Genomic DNA, 26913 nt, shown 5'->3' with positions numbered 1-26913 from the left:
ATACCAAGATTTTAACAATGTAAGCAGTACCATTAAAACTTCTGGATTTTAGTGTGTGGCAGTATTACACTATTTTCTGTTTCATACATGGGTATCTGGATGGCGGATATGGTGGAAATTGGTCTGGAGTACTAGTGTGGATGGATCCATATGGTGCTATGAGTTCAGAGTGAAATCTGAGGATACTTGCAGGAAGATTCATCCCATCATACAGTCTTCTTGGTGATTGATATTAAGGCAAAAGTTATTTTTGAATATTGGTAAGGGTATTCACTCCTTACTTCAGTAGAAGTGCACTGTGTTGTGTGATTTTTGAGCACAAAAAGAGTGATTCACATACACGGTTTTTCACTATACATTGTGTATATGGACATGTGCCTATATATATTTTTATTTTATTTATACACCTTTTTCACTTGGGTGAAATATCACTGGATTGTTTTCACGTATTAATTTGCTTTATAAAGGATAATGCACTATGTGGTTTTTATGTTTTTGTTTTTGAGGTAAATCAAGTTGCTGCAAGAGGCTGAGGATTTGTACACTTGAATCGAATTTTGGACACTTGGATTGATTTATTTATTTATATTTTAAAAGGGACATATGATATTTTGAGATATTTTTGATTTAATTTTTTTTGGACTTTATTTTGATTATATTCATAGATCTGAGGAAAGGATTTATGATATTTATTTATCACTGAGCATATCATTGTTTATATTTGTACACCTCTAAGGGTAGGGGTGAAGTGTGCTTAAAAGAAATTGGGGATTAATAGTGATTATTTATTATTATTATGGGTTCAAATTATAGTGGTGCGGGAAATTGCATGTGATTCGGACTCGCACCGCATTCTTGTTCAAATCACATGCCATTCTTTGTAGTGTAATTTGAGCCCATTTGTTTTGTATGGGCTAAATTTGCACTGCACATGCATGAAAAAAGGTGCAGGCATCTTTTTTTGCCACACCAGAATCGGATCGCATGGGTATAATCTGATTCTTGCAACTGCACTGTGTTTTGTTACCTGTTTTGGGGTGTCATTAATTTAATATTGACACCCGCGGCTAATTGCATGAATTGAGTGTGATTTTAATTTGGTGCAGAAAACGCTCAGGATTCGCTGCATTTCCTGCACCGCATATATGTGAACCAGGGCTTAATATATTGCATGCATAGTTATCAGAATACGGTATTTCTCATGATGTAGACTGAATAGGGGTATATTTATCAATGATTTAACGGGCAATTTGCCCAATGAATAATTATTTTTTGCCAAAGTGAGATTTAACATGATTTCACGTGTTCCACACTTACATTTACTCTATTTACAACGCAATGAATGTGCATCAGGTAAATCCAGCTGCTGGCAAATGCCAATTAAATCTCACACGTAGTATATTATTCTTCTGGTAATAACTTTCCATGGTACTTGGGACACCATGCCTGTAGACTTGTTTTCCCATAGAGTGCCCAAAGTTCCTCAAGAACATAAAGCTGTGCCAAGCAGGGGAAATTTGTCAGCGCTTCAATTGGAGTTTATTTATTATTTATTTATTTCAGGTACTTATATAGTGATGTCAATTTACGCAGCGCTTTACATATATACAGTCATGGCCGAAATTGTTGGCACCCTTGATATTTCTCCAGGAAATCATGTATTTCTCACGAAACGTATTGCATTAACACATGTTTTGCTATACACATGTTTATTCCCTTTGTGTGTATTGGGACAAAACAAAAAAAGGGAGGAAAGAAAGCAAATTCGACATAATGTCACACAAACCTCCAAAAATGGGCTGGACAAAAGTATTGGCACCCTTTCACAACTGCAGATAAATAAGAATGTTACAAGCATGTGATGCTCCTGTAAACTCACCTGGGGCAAGTAACAGGTGTGGGCAATATAGAAATCACACCTGAAAGCAGATAAAAAGGAGAGACGTTCACTTAACCTTTGCATTGTGTGTCTGTCTGTGCCACACTAAGCATGGACAACAGAAAGAGGAGACGAGAACTGTCTGAGGACCTGAGAACCAAAATTGTGGCAAAATATCAACAATCTCAAGGTTACAAGTCCATCTCCAGAGAACTAGATTTGCCTTTGTCCACAGTGCGCAACATTATCAAGAAGTTTGCAACCCATGGCACTGTAGCTAATCTCCCTGGTCGTGGACGGATGAGGAAAATTGATGAAAGATTGCAACGCAGAATAGTCCGGATGGTGGATAAGCAGCCCCAAACATGTTCCAAAGACATTCAAGCTGTCCTGCAGGCTCAGGGAGCATCAGTGTCAGCGCGAACTATCCGTCGACATTTAAATGAAATGAAACGCTATGGCAGGAGACCCAGGAGGACCCCACTGCTGACACAGAGACATAAAAAAGCAAGACTACAGTTTGCCAAAATGTACTTGAGTAAGCCAAAAGCCTTCTGGGAAAACGTCTTGTGGACAGATGAGACCAAGATAGAGCTTTTCGGTAAAGCACATCATTCTACTGTTTACCGAAAACGGAATGAGGCCTACAAAGAACAAAACACAGTACCTACGGTAAAATATGGTGGAGGTTCAATGATGTTTTGGGGTTGTTTTGCTGCCTCTGGCACTGGGTGCCTTGACTGTGTGCAAGGCATCATGAAATCTGAGGATTACCAAAGGATTTTGGGTCGCACTGTAGGGCCCAGTGTCAGAAAGCTGGGTTTGCGTCCAAGATCCTGGGTCTTCCAGCAGGACAATGACCCCAAACATACGTCAAAAAGCACTCAGAAATGGATGGCAAAGAAGCGCTGGAGAGTTCTGAAGTGGCCAGCAATGAGCCCAGATCTAAATCCCATTGAACACCTGTGGAGAGATCTTAAAATTGCTGTTGGGAAAAGGTGTCCTTCCAATAAGAGAGACCTGGAGCTGTTTGCAAAGGAAGAGTGGTCCAAAATTCCGGGTGAGAGGTGTCAGAAGCTTATTGATGGTTATAGGAAGCGACTGATTTCAGTTATGTTTTCCAAAGGGTGTGCAACCAAATATTAAGTTAAGGGTGCCAATACTTTTGTCCAGCCCATTTTTGGGGTTTTGTGTGACATTATGTCATATTTGCTTTTCTGCCTCTGTTTTATATTTGTTCCAATACATACAAAGGGAATAAACATGTGTATAGCAAAACATGTGTTAATGCAATACCTTTTTTGTGTGAAATACTTGATTTTCAGGAAAAATATCAAGGGTGCCAACAATTTCGGCCATGACTGTATATATTGTACATTCACATCAGTCCCTAACCCTCAAGGGGTGTACAATCTAAGGCCCCTAACTCACATTCATACATACACATACTAGGGCCAATTTAGACAGGATCCAATTAAACTAACCGCATGTCTTTGGAGTGTGGGATGAAACCGGAGTACCCGGAGGAAACCCACGCAGACACAGGGAGAACATGCAAACTCCAGGCAGGTGGTGCCGTGGTTGGGGTTCGAACCAACGGCCCTAGTGCTGCCAGGCGGAAGTGCTAACCATTTAGCCATTGTGCTGCAGAAAGCCAGCAGGACCATGCTCTTCAATCCTCTCACCTACTGACATTGGATGGACAGCATAGGCCATCTTCAGTCATTACTGAAACCTGGAAAGGATAATGCTCCTTGTCCTTCCACAGAAAGTTTGCTTTCCTCCTCTAATGGCAGCCCCCTCTGGAGCTACCTGTGTCTGCCTCCTTCAGATGTCACCTGTAGCAAGCTAGGTGCTGAAGAGGCACCCATGTGTCCATAGAGACACACAACACCAGTAAGCCACACCCCTGCTCTCTCCTTACAGGGGTTTGACTGACAGTATCAGGAGCCTATGTCTCCACTGCCCACAGTTTCTCCTCTGAAAGCCTGCAGTGAAGAGAGTGGTTCTGGAGCCGAGATAGTATTAGAACGATGACATGGAATGAGGTGAGTGTTTAGGGATGTAGGTGGGTAGGACAGGTAGTAGGGCAGTTGTTACTTTAACCACTAGCCTACAGGGCACTTCTACCCCCTTCCTGCCCAGGCCAGTTTTCAGCTTTCAGCGCTGTCACACTTTGAATGACAATTGCGCAGTCATGCAACATTGTACCTATATGAAATTTTTGTCATTTTTTTTGAGACAGTGCTTTCTTTTGGTGGTATTTAATCACCTCTGGGTTTTTTATTTTTTGCTAAACAAACCAAAAATAACTGAAAATTTCAAAAAATAAATGTTTTTTCTTAGTTTTTGTTATACAATTTTGTAAATAAGTGATTTTTCTCATTCACTGATGTGTGTTAATGAGGCTGCAGTGATGGGCACTGATAGGTGGCACTGATGGGCACTGGTGAGGAGGCACTAGTAGGTGGCACTGATGGGCATTGACAGGCATCACTGATGGGCACGGAAAGGCAGCACGCATGTGGCACTTATAGGCGACACTGACTGGCACTGATAGGTGGCACTGGCGGGCACTGTTAGGCGGCACTGACGGGCACTGTTAGGCGGCACTGACGGGCACTGTTAGGCAGAACTGACGGGCACTGTTAGGCAGAACTGACTGGCACTGATAGGCAGCACTGACTGGCACTGATAGGCGGCACTGACTGGCAGCACTGATAGGTGCCACCGACTGGCATTGATAGGTGGCACTGATAGGTGACACTGAAAGGCAGCTCAGATTGGCACTGATATGTGGCATTGATGTGCACTGGTAGGCACTGATATGTGGCATTGATGTGGCACTGATGGGCACTGGCAGGTGGCATTGATGGGCACTGACAGGTGGCTATGCTGGGGCTACACTGATCATCAGGGCACACTGATGATCAGTGTACATGTCCTCTCTGTGGAATGCCGATTACCGGCTCTCCTCTCCTCTCGAGCTGTCAGTGTGACAGCTCGTGAGGAGAGAAATGCCGATAACAGGCATTTCCCTATTTGCATGTGATCAGCTGCGATTGGACACAGCTGATCACATGACTGAACCGACATCTTCGGCTCTTTCCGTTCATCGGTGATCCACTGTGTGCGAGGGACACAGCACACCACCGATCGGCTCACACGCGCGGTTAGAGTGGGAGGACATCATATGACGTCCTCCCAGAACGAGAGAACCGCCTTGTGCCCATCATTTACCTTATATGGCGGACGGCGGTTAAAGGATAAGTTAACTTTTTAACCGCTTCCCGACCACCCTATAGCAGAAACACTGCTACAGGGCAGCACAGGTGCGAAAAATCACATATATAGACATGTGATTTTGAATTTCCGGGTACGGGGTGCGTGCGAGACCTACCCGCGCCACCATTCGCGGCCCCGGCTGTCAATCACTGGGTCCCAGCCAGTGATTACTTGCCGCCACCCAGTGATTTCCGAGCATCTCCGATGGGGAGAAGAACTGTTTTGTTTACTAACAGTTTCATCCCTGTCAGCTTGGGCACACTTCTTTGGATGGCTGTGCACAGCATAGCCATCCAAAGCAGTGTGATTACAGTGAAGCACACTGACACCGCCCCCTAGTAAAACACTCCCAGCACACAGTTAACCCTTTGATCACCCTCATGTTAACCCCTCCTGCCCAGTGCCATTATTACAGTGTCAGTGCTTTTTTTTTTTTTTTCCACCACTGATCACTGTATTGGTGTCACTGGGGATGTCAGTGACACCAAATCCGTTCCCCCCCAGTGTCAGAATGTCTGCCAGTCCCGCTATAAGTTGCTGATCGCCGCCATTACTAGTAAAAAAAAAGAAAGCTCAATTTGTTGGGAAAAAAGGATGTAAATTTCATTTGGATGCATGACCGCGCAATTGTCAGTTAAAGTAACGCAGCGCCACCATAACGCTACATTTATTGAATAATGTTGGCTTTTGAGCAGTTTTAATTAACCAACTTCAGCTCCATAAGGTTTTACCCCCTTCCTGAGAGGCCCTTTTTTGCTATTTAGCACTACGCTATTTTACCTGGTAATTGTGCAGTCATGCAACTCTGTACCTAAATTAAATATATATAATTTTTTTCACACAGAGCTTTCTTTTGGTGGTATTTTATCTCCACTATTTTCTTTTTATCATGTCTTTAGTAAAAAAAAAAAAAAAAAACCCAATAAGTGTATATAATGCTTTGCATGAACGTTCTAGAGTCTACAAACTATGGTATATATATAATGGATTTTTTTTCTTTTATATGACTAATGACTATCTACACTGTGATAGTGTGGATGGGAATCTGACACTAACTGACACTGGGTGGGAACTGACTTACTGACACTGACAACACCAGTGACACTAATACAGTGATCAGTAATAATACTGTACACTGTCACTGTACTAATGACACTAGCTAGGGGGAGGTTAACATCTCTGGGTAATCAAGGGGTTAAGTGAGTGCCTAACAAGTATTAATGTATGTATTTTGTGCTGCTTTTTACTAACAAATCCCTTTGTTCCTTCTCTCTGCTTTGCTAGAAGAAAAAACAAAGAGATTGTTCCATCTGTACAGAGCCCTGTGTTGATTGTCCAGGACCTGCTGACAAACTCCCACTGTGTACAATCACAGTGGGAGTCGGCTGGTGGGAGCATGTGCCATGTACCCGGAAGAGGCCAGCAATGCACGGTACATAGCGACCAGTCCTTAAGTGGTTAATACATTGTTTGTTTTTCATTTTTAGCCTTATTATATCTACAAAATAGTTTTTTTTTTCTTTTTTTTTCCTAGGAGGAAGAACATAATTGATTAATATGTCATGCAGAATATGTGATATACTTAAACTGTGTAGCAGTCTTTTTAAAAGCAAACCTTATGCAGGCCATAGACGGGTCGAAAAAAAACAAAAAACGAATCGGTCGTTCAATAGGCCGACGTTACCACCAATGGTAAAAAAAATCGGCCGATTTTCGTCCCGTCTATGGCCGGCATTTAATTACTTCTGTCCCTGCAGAGAACTCTGCTATTATATTTGACGTGAAAAAGTATTGTGGTTGCAACAATGTATCCATTTGTATCCATTTGGGATACAAATATATTATTCGGATACAGATATTATTTGGATACAAATGGATACATTGTTGCAACCGCAATACTTTTCATATAAAATATAATAGCGGACTGGAATTCCTCTTCTTTTTTCTTCTTTTCTTCTTCTTCTTCCTTTTCTTTTTCTTCTTCTTGCAGGTCACGGCTCATGCGCAGATTTTTTATCGGTAAAACGATTGGCCGATTTGCCCATCATTGCCGGCAAAATCAGCCGATTTTTTTCCAACTTTACCAATAAAAAAAATGTGCCAAAACCCCGAAAAATGGCCGACCAATTAACTCACTAACGGTGCGAAAATCGGCCGATTTTTTTTTTTTCGACCCATCAATGGCCTGCATAAGTTATGTACAGACGCTGCCACTGCTAACTTCCCCTGAAAATTCTAGTTGCCTGGCTGTCATTTTTACTTTACTAGCTCAGCACTCTTTGACATACTGACCTGGAATAAGCCCGCAGATCGAGTGTCTGACTTTACTTGCTGCTTGCTTATTGTGGATCAGTGTTTGAGAAAGTACTGAAATCAGACAATAGCCAGGACAGGTGGGGCAAGGCAGCAGTGGATGGCCCTGTATTTTTCTCAGCATAGCTTTCTACTAAACAATGTATTGCTGGTTTCTGAGAGTGTGATTGATCACAAACTGCTTGCTATTACATCTAGGAGAGGGTAAACCTGTCATCACAGAAAAATAATAACTTTAACAAGACTGTTAATTTGGCATAACACATGCAGATATTATGGCTTATTTATACAGCAGATGTTCCTAATGCTTCACCAGATGCCCAGGCCTAAAGGGTATATTGAGTCAAATGGCTTAATGGTTGGCAGTTCAGCTAGCATGGGAAATTAAAATATGAACAGTGTTCAGTATGTGCTCTGCCTTAAAGTAGAAGAAAAGCTTGAGCTTAAGAATCGTGACCAGAACAGGATTAAAAAAAAAAGATTTTTTTTATACATGGTATGCAGGATAGGTGGGGAGAGGGGCATTTTCAAGAATAGTTCATATTTGGCTCTACTACCACTTTAAATCCATGTTTTATTATTGGATAGCTACGGAAGAGTTTTACAGTTTGTATTCTATGACCCTATTGCAGAGTGTTCCCTTCCTTCCTGTACCTGTGTTGCCCTTCAAAAAATAGGAAAGTACAGACCGAAATAAATACATTGTATGAATTTGTTACTATTCTTCACGTTACTAAAAATTTGTTGCTTTTGTTTTTGTTTCCATTTGAGAGATTTTCAAAAGCTTCCTGTCCTGATAGTAGTGAAGTGAGATCGCCCTAAAAGGAATACAGTGGTGGTCTAACTGTTCCCCGCTCTATCCAAAACTAAATAAAAAAAGTTTTGGCTGGAGGTGGGTTAAATAGTAGTCATTACGCTTTGTGCCAAATTTGTAAATACACTGGACTAAACCAGCTTTCTAAAATTTACTACATTCATTTTTATTTTACTTACCCACAATTGCCTATTATCCCACAATCCAACACATTCTGTGAATGGAGGAAGAGCAGGTAAATGATAGGATCTCCACCCACTCACAGAACATGATGCATTGTGGGACGATATTTAAAAAGAGTTCTGAGAATGGGGAAGAGGGCGGGTGAACAGTGCAATGTTTCCCCATAGCAGGCACTGCTGGAATAATTTTTAGCAGAAGCATCCAGCTATACAATGGTATAATTACATACACCTAATGTGTTTGGTGTTGTATCCCAAAAAAGAATTATGCTAAACTCCAGCTCAAATTTCAAGTGACAGTAAAGTGTTAATAAAACCACAACAGTAAAACCACAACAGTAAAATCAGTCTGTATATGCAGTAAAGCATGCTTGTTATACTCACTGTGGAACTTAAGGGGTCAATCCTCTGCATTGTGTAAAAAGGGTGTTTGATCCTGACTTCTCGGATCCTCCCCTTTTACCACGTTCCCCATTTCATCTCCTGATAGAACACAGCCTTGGGGACACTCTGCACATGCTCAATTTGGTGCGTACTGCTAGAGAGGTTTTTTCTTTTTCTTGGTAGGAAGCATGTAATCAGCACAGGGCCAATCAGCACTGTCCAGACAAAGGATAAGAGGTTTTGCAGTATCATAGGGCAGTGAGAGAAGAATTAAAACTCCTCATACAAGCTTTAACCAGTGCTCTCATCTGATAGAACACAGCCTTGGGGACACTCTGCACATGCTCAATTTGGTGCGTACTGCTAGAGAGGTTTTTTCTTTTTCTTGGTAGGAAGCATGTAATCAGCACAGGGCCAATCAGCACTGTCCAGACAAAGGATAAGAGGTTTTGCAGTATCATAGGGCAGTGAGAGAAGAATTAAAACTCCTCATACAAGCTTTAACCAGTGCTCTGCTGGACACTGATAGAAGTCACAAGACTACTCTAGCTGCTGATGAGAAAAGGTATTTGGCAGTTTATATTTAGCAAAATAATTGCATTTCTATATTCTGTGTACTGTGGGAGACCAGATATAGTAAATGCAGAGTCCTGAGTTTAGTAACATTTTGATGCATGGCCTAAAAACAGAAATAAAAAAAAGTATAGGTTGTTTTTTTCATATCAAACTTTGCTCATCTGAAAGGATTTCCCAGCAAATTACAAAATATACATAATGGGTGAACCCAGAAGGGTTAAAGTGGTTGTAATCCTTTAACATGAAAAGAACAAGGAAGCAACTGACTGACAGTCTCAGGTGTGTATGTTTCCCTACAATTCTGTGTAGAGGTGGGTGTGTCCATTCCCTCCACTCAAGTTTCACTGAACTCTGTGCTCTAGCTGTATATTATGTGTGATGTCCCCACCCCCTGCCTTTTACTGCTGAGAAATAGCCTGTGATCTGTGTATATTAAGAGGTTGTAGAGATGAGAGGGCTGCCTATAAACAGGTACAACCTATGTAGGAGGATTTGTTTCATCTCTGTGTGTCACTTGAGGCCAGTTACTTCACTGGGTATATGTACAGACACTTTAAATTACTCACCAACTTCTTAGATCACTTGTGGACCCAAGTGGTAAGATTTACCTATATTCTATATATATATTTGTAACTCCATCCTTCCCTCAAGCGCACGATGGAGGTGCCAAATTCTTGCAGCTGAGATTTTCACTTATTGATTTACTGTACAGTATAAAGAATCCATCAGAGGGCATGACAACATTATCTATTGTTGTGACAGTTGGGTGGGGTTTGGTGGCCAAATAAGAAAATGTTGCTACTGGAGCTTCCGAAAAATAGGCAACATATCATTCGGTTTACAGCAGCAACAAAAAGGAAAAAATAACATGTTAATTTGGGTGAGGTTGTATTTAATCTGTAATAGTAATGTATTTTGTGAGCTATAATAGCTCCATTAAAGTACTGCAATGCATGATATGATGCATGATATGTCTGTGGACATTTTAGAATGTGAGCTAAATACAAGGTTTTCTATACGAGTTTATATTCTTGCTGGGCAGTTAATTAGATAATGTCACAAAAAGACCAAATCTAATAACATGTCACTTACACTGTGTAATAATGTGCTATGTTTATTTTTCCTTAGGAAACTTGCCCAGTGACCGAGCTGTGAGGAAACAGCAGCAGCTGAATAATCTCTTATCAGTCGTAAAAAACATGGCAAAACCTGGAGATATCATTGTGGACTTTTGTAGTGGAGGGGTAATTTATCTAATTCTATATCTCTTTTCTTCTTTTTCTGGTTTGGTGACTATGGGGTCTATTCATAAAGGATTTGTTTTGCGATTCGCTTAGCAAATGTTTGGTGGACATTTGTCTACCTATACTTTACAGCAGTCAGCCATCATTTTCAGAAAGGATTTGCCCATCATCTTCAAAAAGGATTCACCCATCAGCGTACGACATAATAAAGAAATTTCAATTACAAGATTTGTCTGTCACATTTAAAATCAAACAAAGTTCACACATCAGCATACAACAAAATAACTTACAAGCAAGGTTCACTTATCATATTTAAAAACAAAACAGGATTCACCCATCAGCTGCTGCATCAGACATATAGAGGATTCTCTCAAAATGATAGCCAGATGCTTTAAAATACAGTTGCATGTCTGGCAAACATGTGCTGTGTGACTCGCACAGCAAATCCTTTATATTCAGTTTTATTGTATGCAATACACTCGGCATTTTGCCAAATGTGTTGCTTATTTGAGCCAAATAATGTTCAAGTTTCTTTGGTACTTCACTTTTGTTGTGTAACAGGTATAGTGTAGTATACCTGGAGTAATCATCTATAAACGTGGGAAAAATACCTTTTCTTTCCTGGAGTCAATTTTTCCATTGGATCGCAAAGGGCTGAAAGAATTAAGTCCAGAGATTTTTTTTTAAAGCTTTGCCTTTACTCTGCTTTGGGAAGGCTTTTCTTGTCATTCTTCCTTTAATACAGCTGGTGCATTTCATTGTTTGATCACATGGACTAATTTTTATTAAACTTGCGTAGTCATTCTCAGTTAATTTATTATGTCAGGACTTCTATGCCCAAGTCATCGGTGCCATGTGTGAATGCAGTTTGAATGTTTTTCCTCCTTGACAGTATTAACCACCTCATTGCAGTTCAGCTTATACAGCTCATCTGTAATTTTAGCCTTTGCAAGTAAGATATCCCCTTTTGTGATGGCATCTTGGAAGGCCACTACATTGCCTTAGTTTGTGAGCTTCTTGACTGACAATAAATTCATTTTAAGAGCAGGACATTTCTCATTCAATGTAAGTACTGTCTTTAGGGCTTACAGGTTATTTAAAAAATGTAACTTAATATAGGCTTTAAGGTAAGAAAGAACCTTTCCAACTATGACTGAATAGTTCTGCAGGAGTTTACCTTTAACAAGGAAAGTAAACTACTTCTGTATTCTAGTTTCTTATGTATAGGCAGTGTAGTTTACTGCTCAGAAGTGTTCATCTATCTACTGTGGCTTCAGAAAGCAGTGCTTAATAAAAAAAATATATTTCCACTGTTAACTGATTTGCAGCTCATTATTGCTTTTTCCATTTTACAGGGTCATGTTGGGATTCTTTTGGCTTACGTGCTTCCATTATGCCAGGTAAGCAGTAAGGAGGCTCATTTCTGTAGACCACACAAACTGAAGTTCCTGTCTCTGTGCCTCTTGTTTTAAGAACTTTATATGCTGCCCATAACAAGCTGTATATTGTTCAGTGTATGTGTGAAAATGAAAATATTCTGTTTGCTGTGACTAATAATTCATGTAAAATACAATTGATATAAAAAGTCTACACACCCCTGTTAACATGTCAGGTTTCTGTGATGTAAAACAATGAGACAAAGATAAATCATTTCAAAACTTTTTCCACCTTTAATGTAACCTATAAACTGTACAACTCTGTTGAACAACAAACTGAAATCTTTTAGGTGGAGGGAAGTAAAAATAAAATTAAATAAATAAAATTATGGTTGCATAAGTGTGCACACCCTTAAACTAATACTTTATTGAAGCACTTTTTGATTTTATTACAGCACTCAGTCTTTTTGGGTATGAGTCTATCAGCATGGCACATCTTGACTTGGCAATATTTGCCCAGTCTTCCCTTCAAAAACACTCCAAATCTGTCAGATTGCAAGGGCATCTCCTGTGCACAGCCCTCTTCAGATCATCCCACAGATTTGTGATCGGATTCAGGTCTGGGCTCTGGCTGGGCCATTCCAAAATTTTAATCTTCTGGCGAAGTCATTCATTTGTTGATTTGGATGTATGATTTGGGTCATTGTCATGCTGAAAGACGAAGTTCCTCTTCATGTTCAGCTTTCTAGCAGAAGCGTGAAGGTTTTGTGCCAATATTGACTGGTATATGGACCTGTTCATAATTCCCTCTACCTTGACTAAGGCCCCAGTTCCAGCTGAAGAAAAACAGCCCCAAAGCATGATGCTGCCACCACCATGCTTCACTGTGGGTATGGTGTTCTTTTGGTGATGTGCAGTGTTGTTTTTGTGCCAAACATATCTTTTGGAATTATGGCCAGAAAGTTCAACCTTGGTTTCATCAGACCATGACACATTTTCCCACATGCTTTTGGGAGACTTCAGATGTGTTTTTGCTAAATTTAGCTGGGCTTGGATGTTTTTCTTTGTAAGAATAGGCTTCCGTCTTGCCTCTCTACCCCATAGCCCAGGCATATGAAGAATACGGGAGATTGTTGTCACATGTACCACGCAGCCAGTACTTGCTAGATTTTCCTGCATCTCCTTTAATGTTGCTATAGGCCTCTTGGCAGCCTCCCAGACCAATTTTTTTCTCATCTTTTCATCAATTTTGGAGGGATGTCCATTTCTTGGTAATGTCACTGTTGCACCATATTTTCTCTACTTGAAGATGACTGTCTTCACTGTGTCCCATGGTATATCTAATGCCTTGGAAATTCTTTTGTACCCTTCTGCTGACTGATACCTTTTAACAATGAAATCCCTCTGATGTGGACCATGGCTTTTGCTGTAGGATGCGACTAAGAAAATGTCAGGAAAGACCTATTAGAACAGCAGCTGAACTTTATTTGGGGTTAATCAGAGGCACTTTAAAGGTGTGTACTGACTCCTATTTAACATGATTTTGAATGTGACTGCTTAATTCTGAACACAGCTACATCCCCAGTTATAAGGGGGTATGCCCACTTATGCAGCCACATTATTTTAGTTTTTTATGTTTACTTTCCCCCCTAAAAGATTTCAGTTAGTTTTTCAATTGAGTTGTACAGTTTATAGGTCACATTAAAGGTGGAAAACGTTCTGAAATGATTTATCTTTGTCTCATTTTTTTACATTAGAGAATCCTGACATTTTAACAGGGGTGCATAGACTTTTTACATCCACTGTACATACTGACCGAGAGCATAGCCCCAGGCCCTAGAGCTGTTCCATGTCAAGGACCCATCTACTTTGCCTAAATCCTGCTCATTTCTTTCTGCTGCTCACCTGTGGACACTGTGCATCCAAGATTCTTAGCAAGTTTAGCAATGTCACTGCTCAGAAATGTTAATAAGGATACTAATCTCTAAATAGAGCAATGTTTGTAGTGTTGTGAACTGTGATCAGAGACCTCTGTAGAGCTGAGAAGGATAAAAAGTGGGTGACTATGAAGGAAAAAAGTAGCAGGAAACTCAAGATACCCTTCTGTTCCCTGTGGCCACTTTTATTTACATCTGCTGTCATGGCATTGATGTTGCATATACTGTATTAGCATCTGTTTAAGATATTTGAAAGCTGCACATAATTTTTATCTTTTCACTGCAGGTGGAAAGATATGGAACATAGGAGGGGAACATGCAGATATGTGGTTACTGTAATTGAATAATAAAAGTTCAAGCATACATTTGTGCCCCAGATGAAAAGAAAATAGGTCATACCAGTCCAATTCACATTGTTCAGTGAAAGTTTTGCCTTTTTGAAAAATGTATGGTTTACTTAGTACAAGGAACGTTAAAGAAAACTGGAAAAAGATCCAATTTTGCATAACATGCAAAACATGGGCATAGCTCCCAACTGCCCTTCATTTGTCCCTCTTTTGGAAGTAAATCCCTCTGTCTCTTTTTGCCCAGTGAATTTTCGCTCTTTTTTTGTTTGATGTTCACATGATAAAGTGTTAAGATTTAATTATCAAAAGTTTTATTGCTTTTAATATCGCATCTAACCTTTTATATTTTCTGCATTTGTTCAACCAACCATACATGGGTCGTAATTTGGCCGGTTCAGCAGGAACCAGCTAAATTTCGATCCATGTATGGGCACCCTGGTTATACACAAGTCGATCTATTGATCAACCTGTGTACAACAGCCTGTCAGGTTTATTCTGAACTATTACTACCATGGGCTATAGTCAGCAACATCAATCATTTTGTTCTGCATGCAAGGAAAGCTCCCCACTGGTAGAACACAAAAGCACCACAGGAGGGATTCCTCCCATCAACACTGTCTGTGTTGATGGGGGAATTCCACCCATGGTGGAAGCAAAGAAAATGGCATAATCTATGGCCTGCTTTATTTTGAAAAGCCACTATAAAGAAAAAAACATTGAACAAAGCACTCGCGGGTTCATGCAATCTGTTCATGTGTAAGAATTCTTCATGGTCTGCGTAATGCTATAACATGTCCCTCTTTCCTATTTCATCAAATCAGAAGGTATCCTTTTAACTTTGGTCATATATAATAGTAATTTTGTGCAGAAGTAAAACATTGGGATAGTTTTTGGAGAAATAAGTAGCATTAGATCTAATGAGCAAGACTGCACATTTTACAGAGGCATTTCCTTGCAAAACCACTCAAAAGTACCCTGGCACACTTTCAAGCTAGCCAAAAAACACATGTGGAAGCCACAATGTCACATCAAGGTATCTCTGATAAGTGTGGTCCCTAACTCTAAATCTGAGTACCCAACTGTGAGACATATATAACAATGCACAAACAGAGGGCAGGCTCACCTGGAGGCAGCCTTTAAAGCGTTTGTAAAGGCTTGTTTTGTTTTAATAATAAACATGTTATACTTACCTGCTCTGTGCAATGGTATTGCACAGAGTGGCCCCGAACCTCCTCTTTTGGGGTTCCCTACCGGTGCTTCACGATCCTCCTCTTCTCAGTGCTCCACCATAGGAAGTTGTCTTTCTTATAGGGGTGCAACTGCAGGCTCGCTCTCAAGCTAGGCTGTGTGCATCTATAGACCTACACACAGTGCGGCTTGGCTCTGCCCCCACCCTCTGCTCACAAGATTTGATTGACAGCAGCAAGAGCCAATGGCTCCTGCTGCTACCTCTTTGTCCTGAGAGAAGAGAGAGAGAAAGTGCAATGTTGCTGCAGATGGGCACAGCACTGGTTCAAGCATAAATGGAGTGGGGGGATGATACTTCAACTGGAACATTTTTTACTTTAATGCATTAAGGTAAAAAATTGTCCTGCCTTTAGAATCACTTTAAAGGTGCAACAACACATTAGAAGCCCACTCTCACATAAGCAATGCAAGGCAGCTGAAGACTTACAGTTCATGTTTGCACTAGTGATGATCTGTTGTGTGTTCAGACAAGGATTTAATCCCACACGTGTGAGCCTGCAAAAAAGCTTTCAACTCTACTGGCCAGCCATCCTCTGCTGGGGCATGCCTCTTCCTGCAGCTGCATGTATACAAGGGGTATGTATATGTGTATGTGTGGTTGTGGGGTGGGGAAGGCCTGTACAACCCATATGGAAGAAAAATATATTTGAAATATATTTTTTAAATATTCTTCCATATATTTGCAACTCTACAATTGTGGCCATATCCAATATATGTATGTGTGTGTGTGTGTGTGTGTTTATTACAAAATATATGAAAAATATTTTTAAAAATACATTTCAAATATATTGTATGTCTTTAAAAATACAATACACATATATGTTAAAATGACTTTTTCATTTGTTAAAAAAAAATCTGAAGAATATATTTACAAAAAATATTTTTTAAATATATTCTTCAGATTTTTTTTTTTTACATTCATTTTTACATATATTTGTAAATGCATTCCAAAAATGTAGATTTGTGTTTTTAAAGACATAAAGTATATTTGAAATGTATTTTTAAAAATATGTTTCATATATTTTGTAATAAAAACGCATTTCAACATGCAGTATATATATATATTTATTGAAATATATTTTGAAATACATTGAATATGGCCAAAATTGTATTATTTCAAATATATGGCAATATATTTGGGAAGAATATGTTTAACCGCATGCCGCCCAGCCACTGTACATATACGGTGGCAGGGCGGCACTCACAGGCAAAACCACGTTTTAAAACGTGTATTTTGTAAACAAATAGGGGGCGCACGCGAGGCGCGCTGCCGCCCTATTTGTCCTGTGGATCACCGCCGCAGATGTCAGTTGCCGGGTCACAGCCGCTCATTAGTGGCTATGTCCCGGCGATCGGCGGTAAACGGTGACAGAGAGCACAGCTGCAGTAGCTGTGCTGTCTGTCACCTCTCTGTCAGCTCGAGGATGAGCTGATCAAGAAAGAATAGTTTCACTTTCTCGATCAGCCTTGTCCCGCCCAGTACACACCCCCGCCCCCTAGTAAAACACTCCCCTCACTCCTATAACCCTTCCCTGCTAAAGTTAACCCCTTCCTCCCCATTGCCATTAGTACAGTGTCAGGTTTTTTTGCACTGATCACTGTATTATTGTTTTTGGGGATGTCAGTGACCCCAAGTCAGTACCCCCCAATGTCAGAATGTCCGCCGCAGTCCCGCCATAAGTCACTGGTCGCTGCCATAAGTCCCTGATCGCCGCCATAATTCGCTGATCGCCGCCATTATTAGTATAAAAAAAAACCTAAAAATCCCAGTATCTTTCCCGTCATTTGTAAACGCTATAACTTTCACGTAAACCAATTAATTTACACGTATTGGTTTTTTTTTTTAGACATGTCGCAGAATGCATTTTGGCAGAAATTTATGACTAAATTTGATTTTTGCATTTTTTTTTTACTGGACATGTTTTATAGCAAAAAGTCCAAAATATTGTTTTTTTTTCCTCAAAATTGTCAGCCTTTTTTTTTTATAGCACAAAAAATAAAAACTACACAGGCGATCAAATACCATTGAAAGAAAGCTCAATTTGTGGGGAAAAAAAGGATGTAAATTTCATTTATGTACCATATTGCATGACCGCGCAATTGTCCGTTAAACTAGCGCAGCGCTGTATAGCAGAAAAATGGGGTAAATTGCAGTATTTATACCATAGTTTGTAGACGCTATAACTTCCACACAAAGCAATCAATATACACTTATTGGGATTTTTTTTACCAAAAACATGTAGCAGAATACATTTTGGCCTAAATTTATAACCAACTTTGAGTATACTATATATTTTTTATAGCTGAAAATAAAAAATATTGTTTTTCTTCAAAATTTTTGGTGTTTTTTGTTTATAGCGTGAAAAATAAAAAGCGCACAGGTGATCAAATTACACCAAAAGAAAGCTCTATTTGTGTGAAAAAAAGGACATAAATTTCGTTTGGGTGCAGCATTGCATGACCGCGCAATTATCAGTTGAATTAGTGGAGCGCCAAGTAGCAAAAAGAGGCCTGGTCATTAAGGGGGGTAAATCCTCAGGAGGGCAAGTGGTTAAAATATATGTCAAATATATTTTTCTTCGATGTGAGAAGTGTCTGCTTCCTGGCAGATTTGCACATGTGGGTTAGTATCTTAGGCCAAACAAGAGAATATCATTCCACTCACCTCAGCTTATAGCATTGTGCAGTGGCTTTCTGAAACGTGCAAGATTAGAAGTCTCTTTTGGTTTTGTATCTCTTGCACAGTCCATGGATCCTCTGACTCATGCCTTGCCCTCTCCCTAGTCTTTACACTGTGTATAGGCTTTACCTTCTGAGCACTATACTAGCTGCTCCTGCGTGAAAATAGTGTGCATCCAGCATCAGTTCACTGTCTCTACCCAGGAGAGCAGAAGGCATCAAGGGGCCTGGAAGGGAGTTGAGATCTTGTCCACAGTCATTTTGCCTTTTTTAGCCTTACAAGCTGGCATACCATTTAAATGTACAGCTGACAGATCTGTGGAAACATGCTCCTTGCAATATCAGCTGTTCATTGCCGCCATGAATCCATTATTAATCTGTACAGCACAAGATCATCAGTCACTGCTAGGTCAAACAATAACAAAAATAATCACAGGAAACAGTGAAGGGCTGAATCAACTAGCAGTATGAGTTAAGGGAATGCCAAAATGTGCCATGCAATAGTCCCCCATCTGTTTGTAATTGAATGGAGTGCATCCGTAACTGATAGGAAAACGATAACAATGGGTCATCGGTGGAAGTCACCTGAAGCAATATTTTTTTTTTTTAACTGCTTTGACCAATATTTATTAAAATAAACCAGGGGCTAACCACTGTTCCAGCTTTACTTTATAATGTGATCCTTGATAAGATATCCTCAGGCTAGCTGACATATACTTATTTTATTAAATGACATTGCACTGTAGAATTCTTCATGATTTTCCTGGGAACGTTTAACCACTTGCTCTCCAGAGGATTTACCCCCTTCCTGACCAGGCCATTTTTTGCGATACGGGGCTGTGTTATTTTAACTGACAATTGCGTGGTCATGCAACACTGTATAAAAATGAAATTACATTTATGTCATTTTTTCCCCACAGATAGAGCTTTCTTTTGGTGGTATTTGATCATCTTTGCATTTTTTATTTTTTGTGCTATAAACAAAAAAAATCGTGAATTTTCAACAAAAAAAAAATATTTTTGACTTTGCTATAAAACATATCCAATAAAAAAATAAAATTTCTTTGTAAATTTAGGCCAAAATGTATTCTGCTACATGATTGACATTCGCTGCAACCAATGGCAGCGCGGATAAGGCAGCGTGTGCGTGCTCCCCCTACCCGGGACTGCAAAATCATGTGTATATATACGTGATTTTGCAGAGTGGCTGCCCTGTAGCAGTCTATCTGCTATAGGATGGTAGGCAAGTGGTTAAGCTTTAATAACAATTCTGCCAGAAGAAGGTTACAAATCTCCCTACAACAGTCAAACCAACACTGCTCAATAGGACTAATAAGGGTGTACCGAAGAGAAATTTCAGCTTATATTATGTTTTCAAACAGATAAAGCATCAGAGTCATAGTGTGTATGTTGATAAACATAACACACTGTGTCACGGTATAGGGGCTTTATTCCTGATTAATGATCCGGAGTGTCACGAGTTCTCTGCCAGCCCAGTTATTAATTCCCAGTTATTAATTCCTTGTTCCTTTAATCCCTCCTGGCCATAGGAAGAGCATCCTCCAATTAGTATTCTACACCTGTGTGCCAAAGGTCCCTAGCTGTAATTAATGCGCCCCCTCCACAAAAGGTCCCAAATTCAATTAGTGTATCCTCCCCATTGTTATCCTGTTTACAGCTACAAATCCAAGTATTGTGTTTCCTTGTCCATCCTGTCTTGTGCCCAGATGTCCTACATCCTTAATTAGTGCCTTACTTTTGTATTAATGTATTCTCCCCACTGTTATCCTGTTTACAGCTACAAATTCAATTATTGTGCCCATCCTGTCTTGTGCCCAGATGCCCTACATCCCTAATTAGTGCCTTACTTTTGTATTAATGTATTCTCCCCATTGTTATCCTGTTTACAGCTACAAATCCAATTATTGTGTTTCCTTGTCCATCCTGTCCAACCAGTCTTTTGCCTAAATATAATATCCTCCCCACTGTCTTCCTGTTTACAGCTACAAATTCCATTACTGTAATTCCAGTCCTGTCCATTCTCTCATTGTTATCCAAAATGTCCCTAAACTCAATTAAGGCAGTCCCTCCATTGTCATCCTGCTAATGACCCCCCTCCACCTCTCCTCCTGCTCAGGGGGTTTAAGAGGTCAGTGCTGGTCTCTCCTGTTGAGCCATTCTGCTGTGCAGCCACGGAGGGGTCCAGCTGCGGCTGGACTCTAGTGGCCCAGGCTCTGCCTGAGCCCCATTGGAGTAAGGGGGACCCCAGAAGCTACATCAGCCCTGCCTGAGACGCTGCCAGCTCTATCTGGGACTATCCCATCAGCTCTGCGTGAATGTATGCTTCTCCTGTGTTATCTGACCTGTTTATGAACTGCCTCTTACCTCCCTGTTGGATTACAAACTGCTGTAGAGACTTTAACTTTGCCCACCAGGGCTGAATTACAAAATATTTTGGGCTCTCTCTCTGCACTACTCCCCATTGAGTGACTGTTGTCTGTTTTAATAAAGCTTTAAGTGTTTGCCGTCTGCCTTGTGTGTTCTGTGCTGCCTACCCTCCGTCACACACTGTAATGAGAAATAGGATGAGTTATACACCACAATCCTCTTTCTTGTTGTTTTCTACAGCATTGAAGTCATAAGGTGTTCAAATATTGTACACAATACTTACAGATCAACAGTATTTATTGTTGGTGTGTGAGAGTGAACATCATGATCAGTGAGGTATTTATCCTGCTAAACTCTAGGAATTAATAAAAATCTACATATACTGCTGTGCTTTAGCTGCCTGCCCATCAGCATACAGGAAAACTGGAAATTGAGTAGTAACTGCTCTTTTGTACTGAATGATAGCATGAAAACCTAAATTCTGCAAGACATAGCTCCTTGATGTTTTAATGTAAGCGATCTTACATTATGTTTATTTAGTTCAAATAATGCAGATACTTTGAATATTTTGTAAAATTTATTAGCGGAATAGCTGTAGCTGTGGCTGAATAATTTGTTTCTTGTGTGCCTGCAGGTTGTTCTGATCGAGAACAAAGAAGAGTCTCTGATTCGGGCTAAAGAGAGGAGTGATGGATTGGGGTTATCAAACATTTGGTTTGTTCAAGCCAATTTGGATTATTTTATAGGATCCTTTAATATTGGGGTATGCTATCTAAATGTGTGCTATTTCTGCTATGTATGCATCAGAAAAAAATATTTTTTCTCTCACAAAATATTTGCAATTTTATTTTTACATGTACTAAATCTCTTCAGGAGGATGTTAACTCTTGTGTTTAATTTTGCACATCTGCTTTTATTATTATAGGCTGATACATTAGGCTAACAAGCACATTTATGTACCTATTTTAGTGTCTTTTTGTTTTGTTTTTTCTTGCTCTACAATTCTGGAAAATGCATTACTAAATAACAGCAGAAGGGTTTTTTTTTGCCTTAATACATTCTCTGCATTAGGGTAAAAAACCTTCTGCATTCAATCTCCCCAGCCCCCCTTAAATACTTACCTGAGCTCAACATTGAGCAGCATCTCTTTCTGCTCTCCCTCTCCTCATTGGACAGAGAGATATCAACAAAAGCATAGGCGGCTCTAGGATTTGTGAGGCCTTAGGCAAAACTTAGATATGAGGCCCCACTCATGACCATAATGGGAAAAATAATTCAAGAGATAAAAAATAGCTATATAAATTACCCCATATGTCCAGCAAAGAGACATGCCTCATATATCCAGCAAAGAGACATGCCCATGTATACAGCAAAGAGACATGCCCCATATATCCAGCAAAGAGACATGCCCCATAGATCCAGCAAAGAGACATTCCCCATAGATCCAGCAAAGAGACATTCCCCATAGATCCAGCAAAGAGACATTCCCCATAGATCCAGCAAAGAGACATGCCCCATAGATCCAGCAAAGAGACATGCCCCATAGATCCATCTATCAGACAACCCAATCCAGCTAAGAGACAGCCCAATCCAGCTAAAAGCAGATCAGTCCAGCTAAGAGACAGTCCAATCCAGCTACAAGACAGTCACAGAGAGACCAACATCCAAGCAGCAATAATAGACAAAGCCCTCTGTCCTACAGCATTGCCAATTCAAATGCCAATCAATAATTTACCTTTACCAAGGTGGTTGTACAACATCTCTCCACTCGCGGTTTCCACAGTAGTGCAGTACAGTGATCACTGACCAGTCAGGCTACATGCAGTGTCACTCTTCTTCCACACAGCTCCGAGTGCAACTGCCACCAAGGAGCATCCGGTCTGCAGGGAAAAGTGTACCGCAGTTTATATCACTCTGCCTTTCTTTCCACTTTCTTAGGCTGCAGTGCAGCCAGAACTATTGAGCCCTATCGCCAATTGTTGGCTTATGTGGCAGCTCGGCGGCCACCAGCTCACTTTGTAGCTGCTCTCCAGGCGTTAATTAGGCGGCCACAAGGCCCCCGTGAGCACGAGGCCTTAGGCGACTGCCTAATTTACCTAATTAAAGAACCACCTCTGAGCCAATGGCTCCTGCTGCTGTCACAGTCAATAAGAAGAGAGCAGGGAGCAGGGCCAAGCCACTTTCTATGTATCAATGGACACACAGAGTTGGCTCAGGAGCGAGCCTGCACGAGTGCCTACATAGCAATGTGGCTTGTTATGGGGGCAGTTGGCAGGGGGGAGGGGTAGGAACGTCGGTGGGGACCCCAGAAGAGGCGGATCGGGGATGCTCTGTGCAAACTTGTGCAGAGCAGGTAAGTAAGACCTATTTGTAGTTAAAAATAAATAGCCTTTAGAATCGCTTTAATGTCACCATGTCATCAATTTACTACCTGTTATTGCAAACCTTTTATGCCAGTGTAATAAAGCCTACTTTGCTATTTACAAAAGGAATGAAAGAAGGTGCCACTGAATGCAGACCATTAATATTTTAATTGTAAACAATGCTGTAAATGAACACTCATAAGATAGATTAAGGCACATCTGTAGTCCAATGCAATGGTATTCGGGAGCAGATAGCATGTGCTGCATGTGATTGGCATCCAGAGAGCTGAGCAGCCTTGTGCCTGGCCGGGCTGCTCGGCTCTCCGGCTTCTGGACCTAGTAACTGGATGACAATCACCTGCAGCACATGCTAACCACTCTCGGATACCATTGCATTGGACTACAGATGTGCCTTAATCTATCTTTTAAAATGTTAGTGTTCATTTACACCATTGTTTGCACTTAAATATTAATGGTCTGCACTCAGTGGCGCATTCTTTCATTCATTTTTACATGTGACATTGGAGATCTGCTTTCGCTGTACTTTGGAGGCTGCCTTGAGGTACTAACCGATTCGTGGTCCTCCGTGGTCTTTCTACTGGATGCAGCAAGTGGCCCTTGTCCCCTTCTCCCTCTCCCCTCCATCATGCCCCTTTTTAACTTTTACCCCCCCCCCCCCCCTGTGGGGCTATGGACCTAATTATGGACATCTAATTTTGCGCCAACTCACCCCATGTATATACTTCGCTATTTATAAACAAGGTCAGAACTTTTCTTCCCAGTTTCCTCCCTTTTATTTGCATCTAATCACTAACAGATTAAAATGAAACATATAGTGATTTTTGCTGCTCGTTTTGATACTGCAGTCCACAAACGGTATCAGCTTTTCTGTGGTTCTTTCTAGCAAAACCTTGTAGGTTTGATGTTAGGCACATATTTTCCGGTATGCATTTGGTATCCTTTATACTAAAACATAAAACCTTAAAGCTGAACTTTTAGGTAAACCGTTAAATATATAGATTGGAATTGCAGAAATATAGACTGATTAAATCTATAGATGGGAGCCATCTTACATACCAAGTGATTTGTATTTTTGTACATCCAATGCTGAAAGTTAAACAGTTTTGCCGAACAGCACCACATTATCTGACAGAGCAGGAGACCTATTTATTTTCCACTGAAGTTCAGTAAAATTCAAAGGTCTCCTTCTAGTCACACCTAGCCTGTGACAGAACAATCACTGCTGTACATTGGATTGCATAGTTCAGATAGTTACACTATTGCATTAAAAAATGAAATGTAAATATGCATCATTGAATACAGAACTACGTTCATTTTTGTCTTTACATGTGCCTGGAGTTGGGTTTTAAATCACATCTCTGGTTTGAGAATCACTACCACAGAAATTGGGTCTAAGACCTGACCCTTCTAAGATTGAATACAGTATAACCCAGCTAGTAAATCAAAAAGGGGTTTAATAGCAAACATATTTGCAGTGTTATTTCATTATCTTTTATCTATCAGTTCACTAAAATGTAAGCATTTTACCTACTGTCTGTTGTTCCCTGGATTGGTTTCTATGCAGAAGTGAGCTTGATTTTGCACTTTCCAGCTTTAGTAAATAAACCCCTATTTGTCTTTATGTTGCAGGACATTGAGTCTGAGCTAACATCTGAGGGGATGAGATTTTTTAAAATAAAGCTCAAAATCCTTCTAATAGCTTTTATTTCCATACACACAAATGCATTGGGAACACTACACATTCTATTCCAAATCGAAACATGAAGAAAAATATATCAAATTTGTGTTGTTCCTCTAAAAAATTTGAAGAAAAGTGAATATTAGACTGTTCAAAAAAATAGCAGTGTTTGTATTCTTCTTTACAAACTCAAACATTCACCTTATAAACTGAAAAATGTTTGAAAATGTTGCTTTCCTTTGAATCACTTAATTAATATTTAGTTATATAAGCACTGTTTCTGAGAACTGCTGTACATCTGTGTTGCATGGAGTCAACCAACTTCTGGCACCTGTGAACAGGTATTCCAGCCCAGGATGACTGGACTACATTCCACAGTTCTTCTCTATTTCTTGGTTTTGCCTCAGAAACTGCATTTTTGATGTCACGCACAAGTTTTCTATTGGATTAAGATCCGGGGATTGGGCTGGCCACTCCATAACTTCAATCTTGTTGGTCTGGAACCAAGATGTTGCACATTTACTGGTGTGTTTGGGGTCATTGTCTTGTTGGAACACCCATTTCAAGGGCATTTCCTCTTCAGCGTAAGGCAGCATGACCTCTTCAAGTATTCTGATGTATTCAAACTGTTCCATGATCCCTGGTATGCGATAAATAGGCCCAACACCGTAGTATGAGAAACATTCCCATATCATGATGCTTGCACAACCATGCTTCACTGTCTTCACAGTGTACTGTGGCTTGAATTCAGTGTTTGGGGGTCGTCTGACAAACTCCGGCCACTAGACCCAAAAAGAACATTCTTACTTTCATCAGTCCACAAAATGTTGCGCCATTTCTCTTTAGGCCAGTCAATGTGCTCTTTGGCAAATTGTAACCTCTTCAGCACATGTCTTTTTTTCAACAGTGGGACTTTGCGGGGGCTTCTTGCAGATAGCTTGGCTTCACATAGGCGTCTTCTAATTGTAACAGTACTCACAGATAACTTTAGACCTTCTTTGATCTTCCTGGAGCTGATTGTTGGCTGAGTCCTTGCCATTTTGGCTATTCTTCTATCCATTCAAATGGTAGTTTTTCGCTTTCTTCCACGTCTTTCAGGTTATGGTTGCCATTTTAAAGCATTTGCGATCATTTTAGCTGAGCAGCCTATCATTTTCTGCACTTCTTTATATGTTTTCCCCTCTCCAATCAACTTTTTAATCAAGGTACGCTGTTCTTCTGAACAATGTCTGGAACGACCCATTTTCCTCAGAATTTCAGAGAGAAATGCACTGTAACCAGCATGTACAACATTTGCTGCCTTCCTTCCTTAAATAAGGGCAATAATTGCCACCTGTTTTTCAAAGAATGAATGACCTGTTAAGCCGCCTGGCAGAGTCTCTAGCAGCCCACCGCACGGACGCTCCCAGGGCGCGGGGTCTAAGTCCCAGCCTGCTGTTCACCAGGGCCCCTGATGGTGGGGATGGACTTGGTGCAGACTGAAACCAGGTCGCGACCCCCGAGTGCGTCCTGCGGTGGTAGAGAATACTGACAGGGGAGTGCAGGAACGGAATCTACTTGGAAGAGGCAGACAGATACACAGGTCTGACCCAAACCGGATGGATGGATGGATACGGTATGCGTGGTCAGACAGGCCGGTCGGTATTATGCGGGCAACAAGGTACAGAGGAGCGAGCTAAGAATGGTCAGGTCACAAGCCAGGTTCAGCAGGGTGCGGGCAAATACAGTACCAGGGATCAGACAGAAGAGTAGTCAGGCAAGCCAGGGGTCAAACAGGAGAGAGCAGGATCAGGAACAAGCAGAGGTCGGCAACGGAGTATACAGCAACACAGGAACAGGATACAGGACACAGGATACAAGACCAAACGTCATCTAACATACCTGTTCCTGCGTTTAAATAGCCCGCCTCCCGCTGTCATTGGTGCCAGGCGCGCGTCCGTGATCCCGAGTGCGCATGCGCGAACCCCGCCGCTGCCATGCGCGGCCAGGTCCTACCGCCCGCCGGGTAGAGAGAGTGGGTGTTCTGCGCATGCGTCGCCCGACGCGTTGCCGCAGAACACCTGGATCCTGACATGACCTCACTAATAGAACTCCACACTGCTATTATTTTGAACATGTCCCTTTCAATTAGTGATTCAATTACACAGAATCAGCAGCATGCATGTCATGACTGTTGGGTCTGTTGGATTTCTATTACTC

At 40.8% G+C, this 26913-nt stretch overlaps 1 protein-coding gene across 3 annotated transcripts in view; it reads left to right on the top strand.

Annotated features, from left to right (window-relative positions):
- The window catches only part of GSTCD (glutathione S-transferase C-terminal domain containing), a 267696-nt gene that overhangs the window by 200912 nt on the left and 39871 nt on the right, over positions 1 to 26913 (top strand). For all 3 annotated transcript variants that reach the window (XR_016313184.1, XM_089680513.1, XM_089680512.1), the window contains exons 6-8: positions 10562 to 10677; positions 12033 to 12077; positions 21287 to 21415. Coding sequence is in view for 2 of the 3 variants with exons in the window: in XM_089680513.1 (XP_089536639.1) it covers positions 10562 to 10677; positions 12033 to 12077; positions 21287 to 21415 (290 nt within the window). In the remaining variant the exon portion in view is untranslated. The remainder of the gene's footprint in view (positions 1 to 10561; positions 10678 to 12032; positions 12078 to 21286; positions 21416 to 26913) is intronic.

Source organism: Staurois parvus, unplaced genomic scaffold (genome assembly GCF_062004578.1).
Source record: "Staurois parvus isolate SC_StPar_1 unplaced genomic scaffold, SC_StPar_1.0 ptg000244l, whole genome shotgun sequence".
Taxonomy (NCBI): domain Eukaryota; kingdom Metazoa; phylum Chordata; class Amphibia; order Anura; family Ranidae; genus Staurois; species Staurois parvus.
This window is presented reverse-complemented; position numbering and strand designations above follow the sequence as displayed.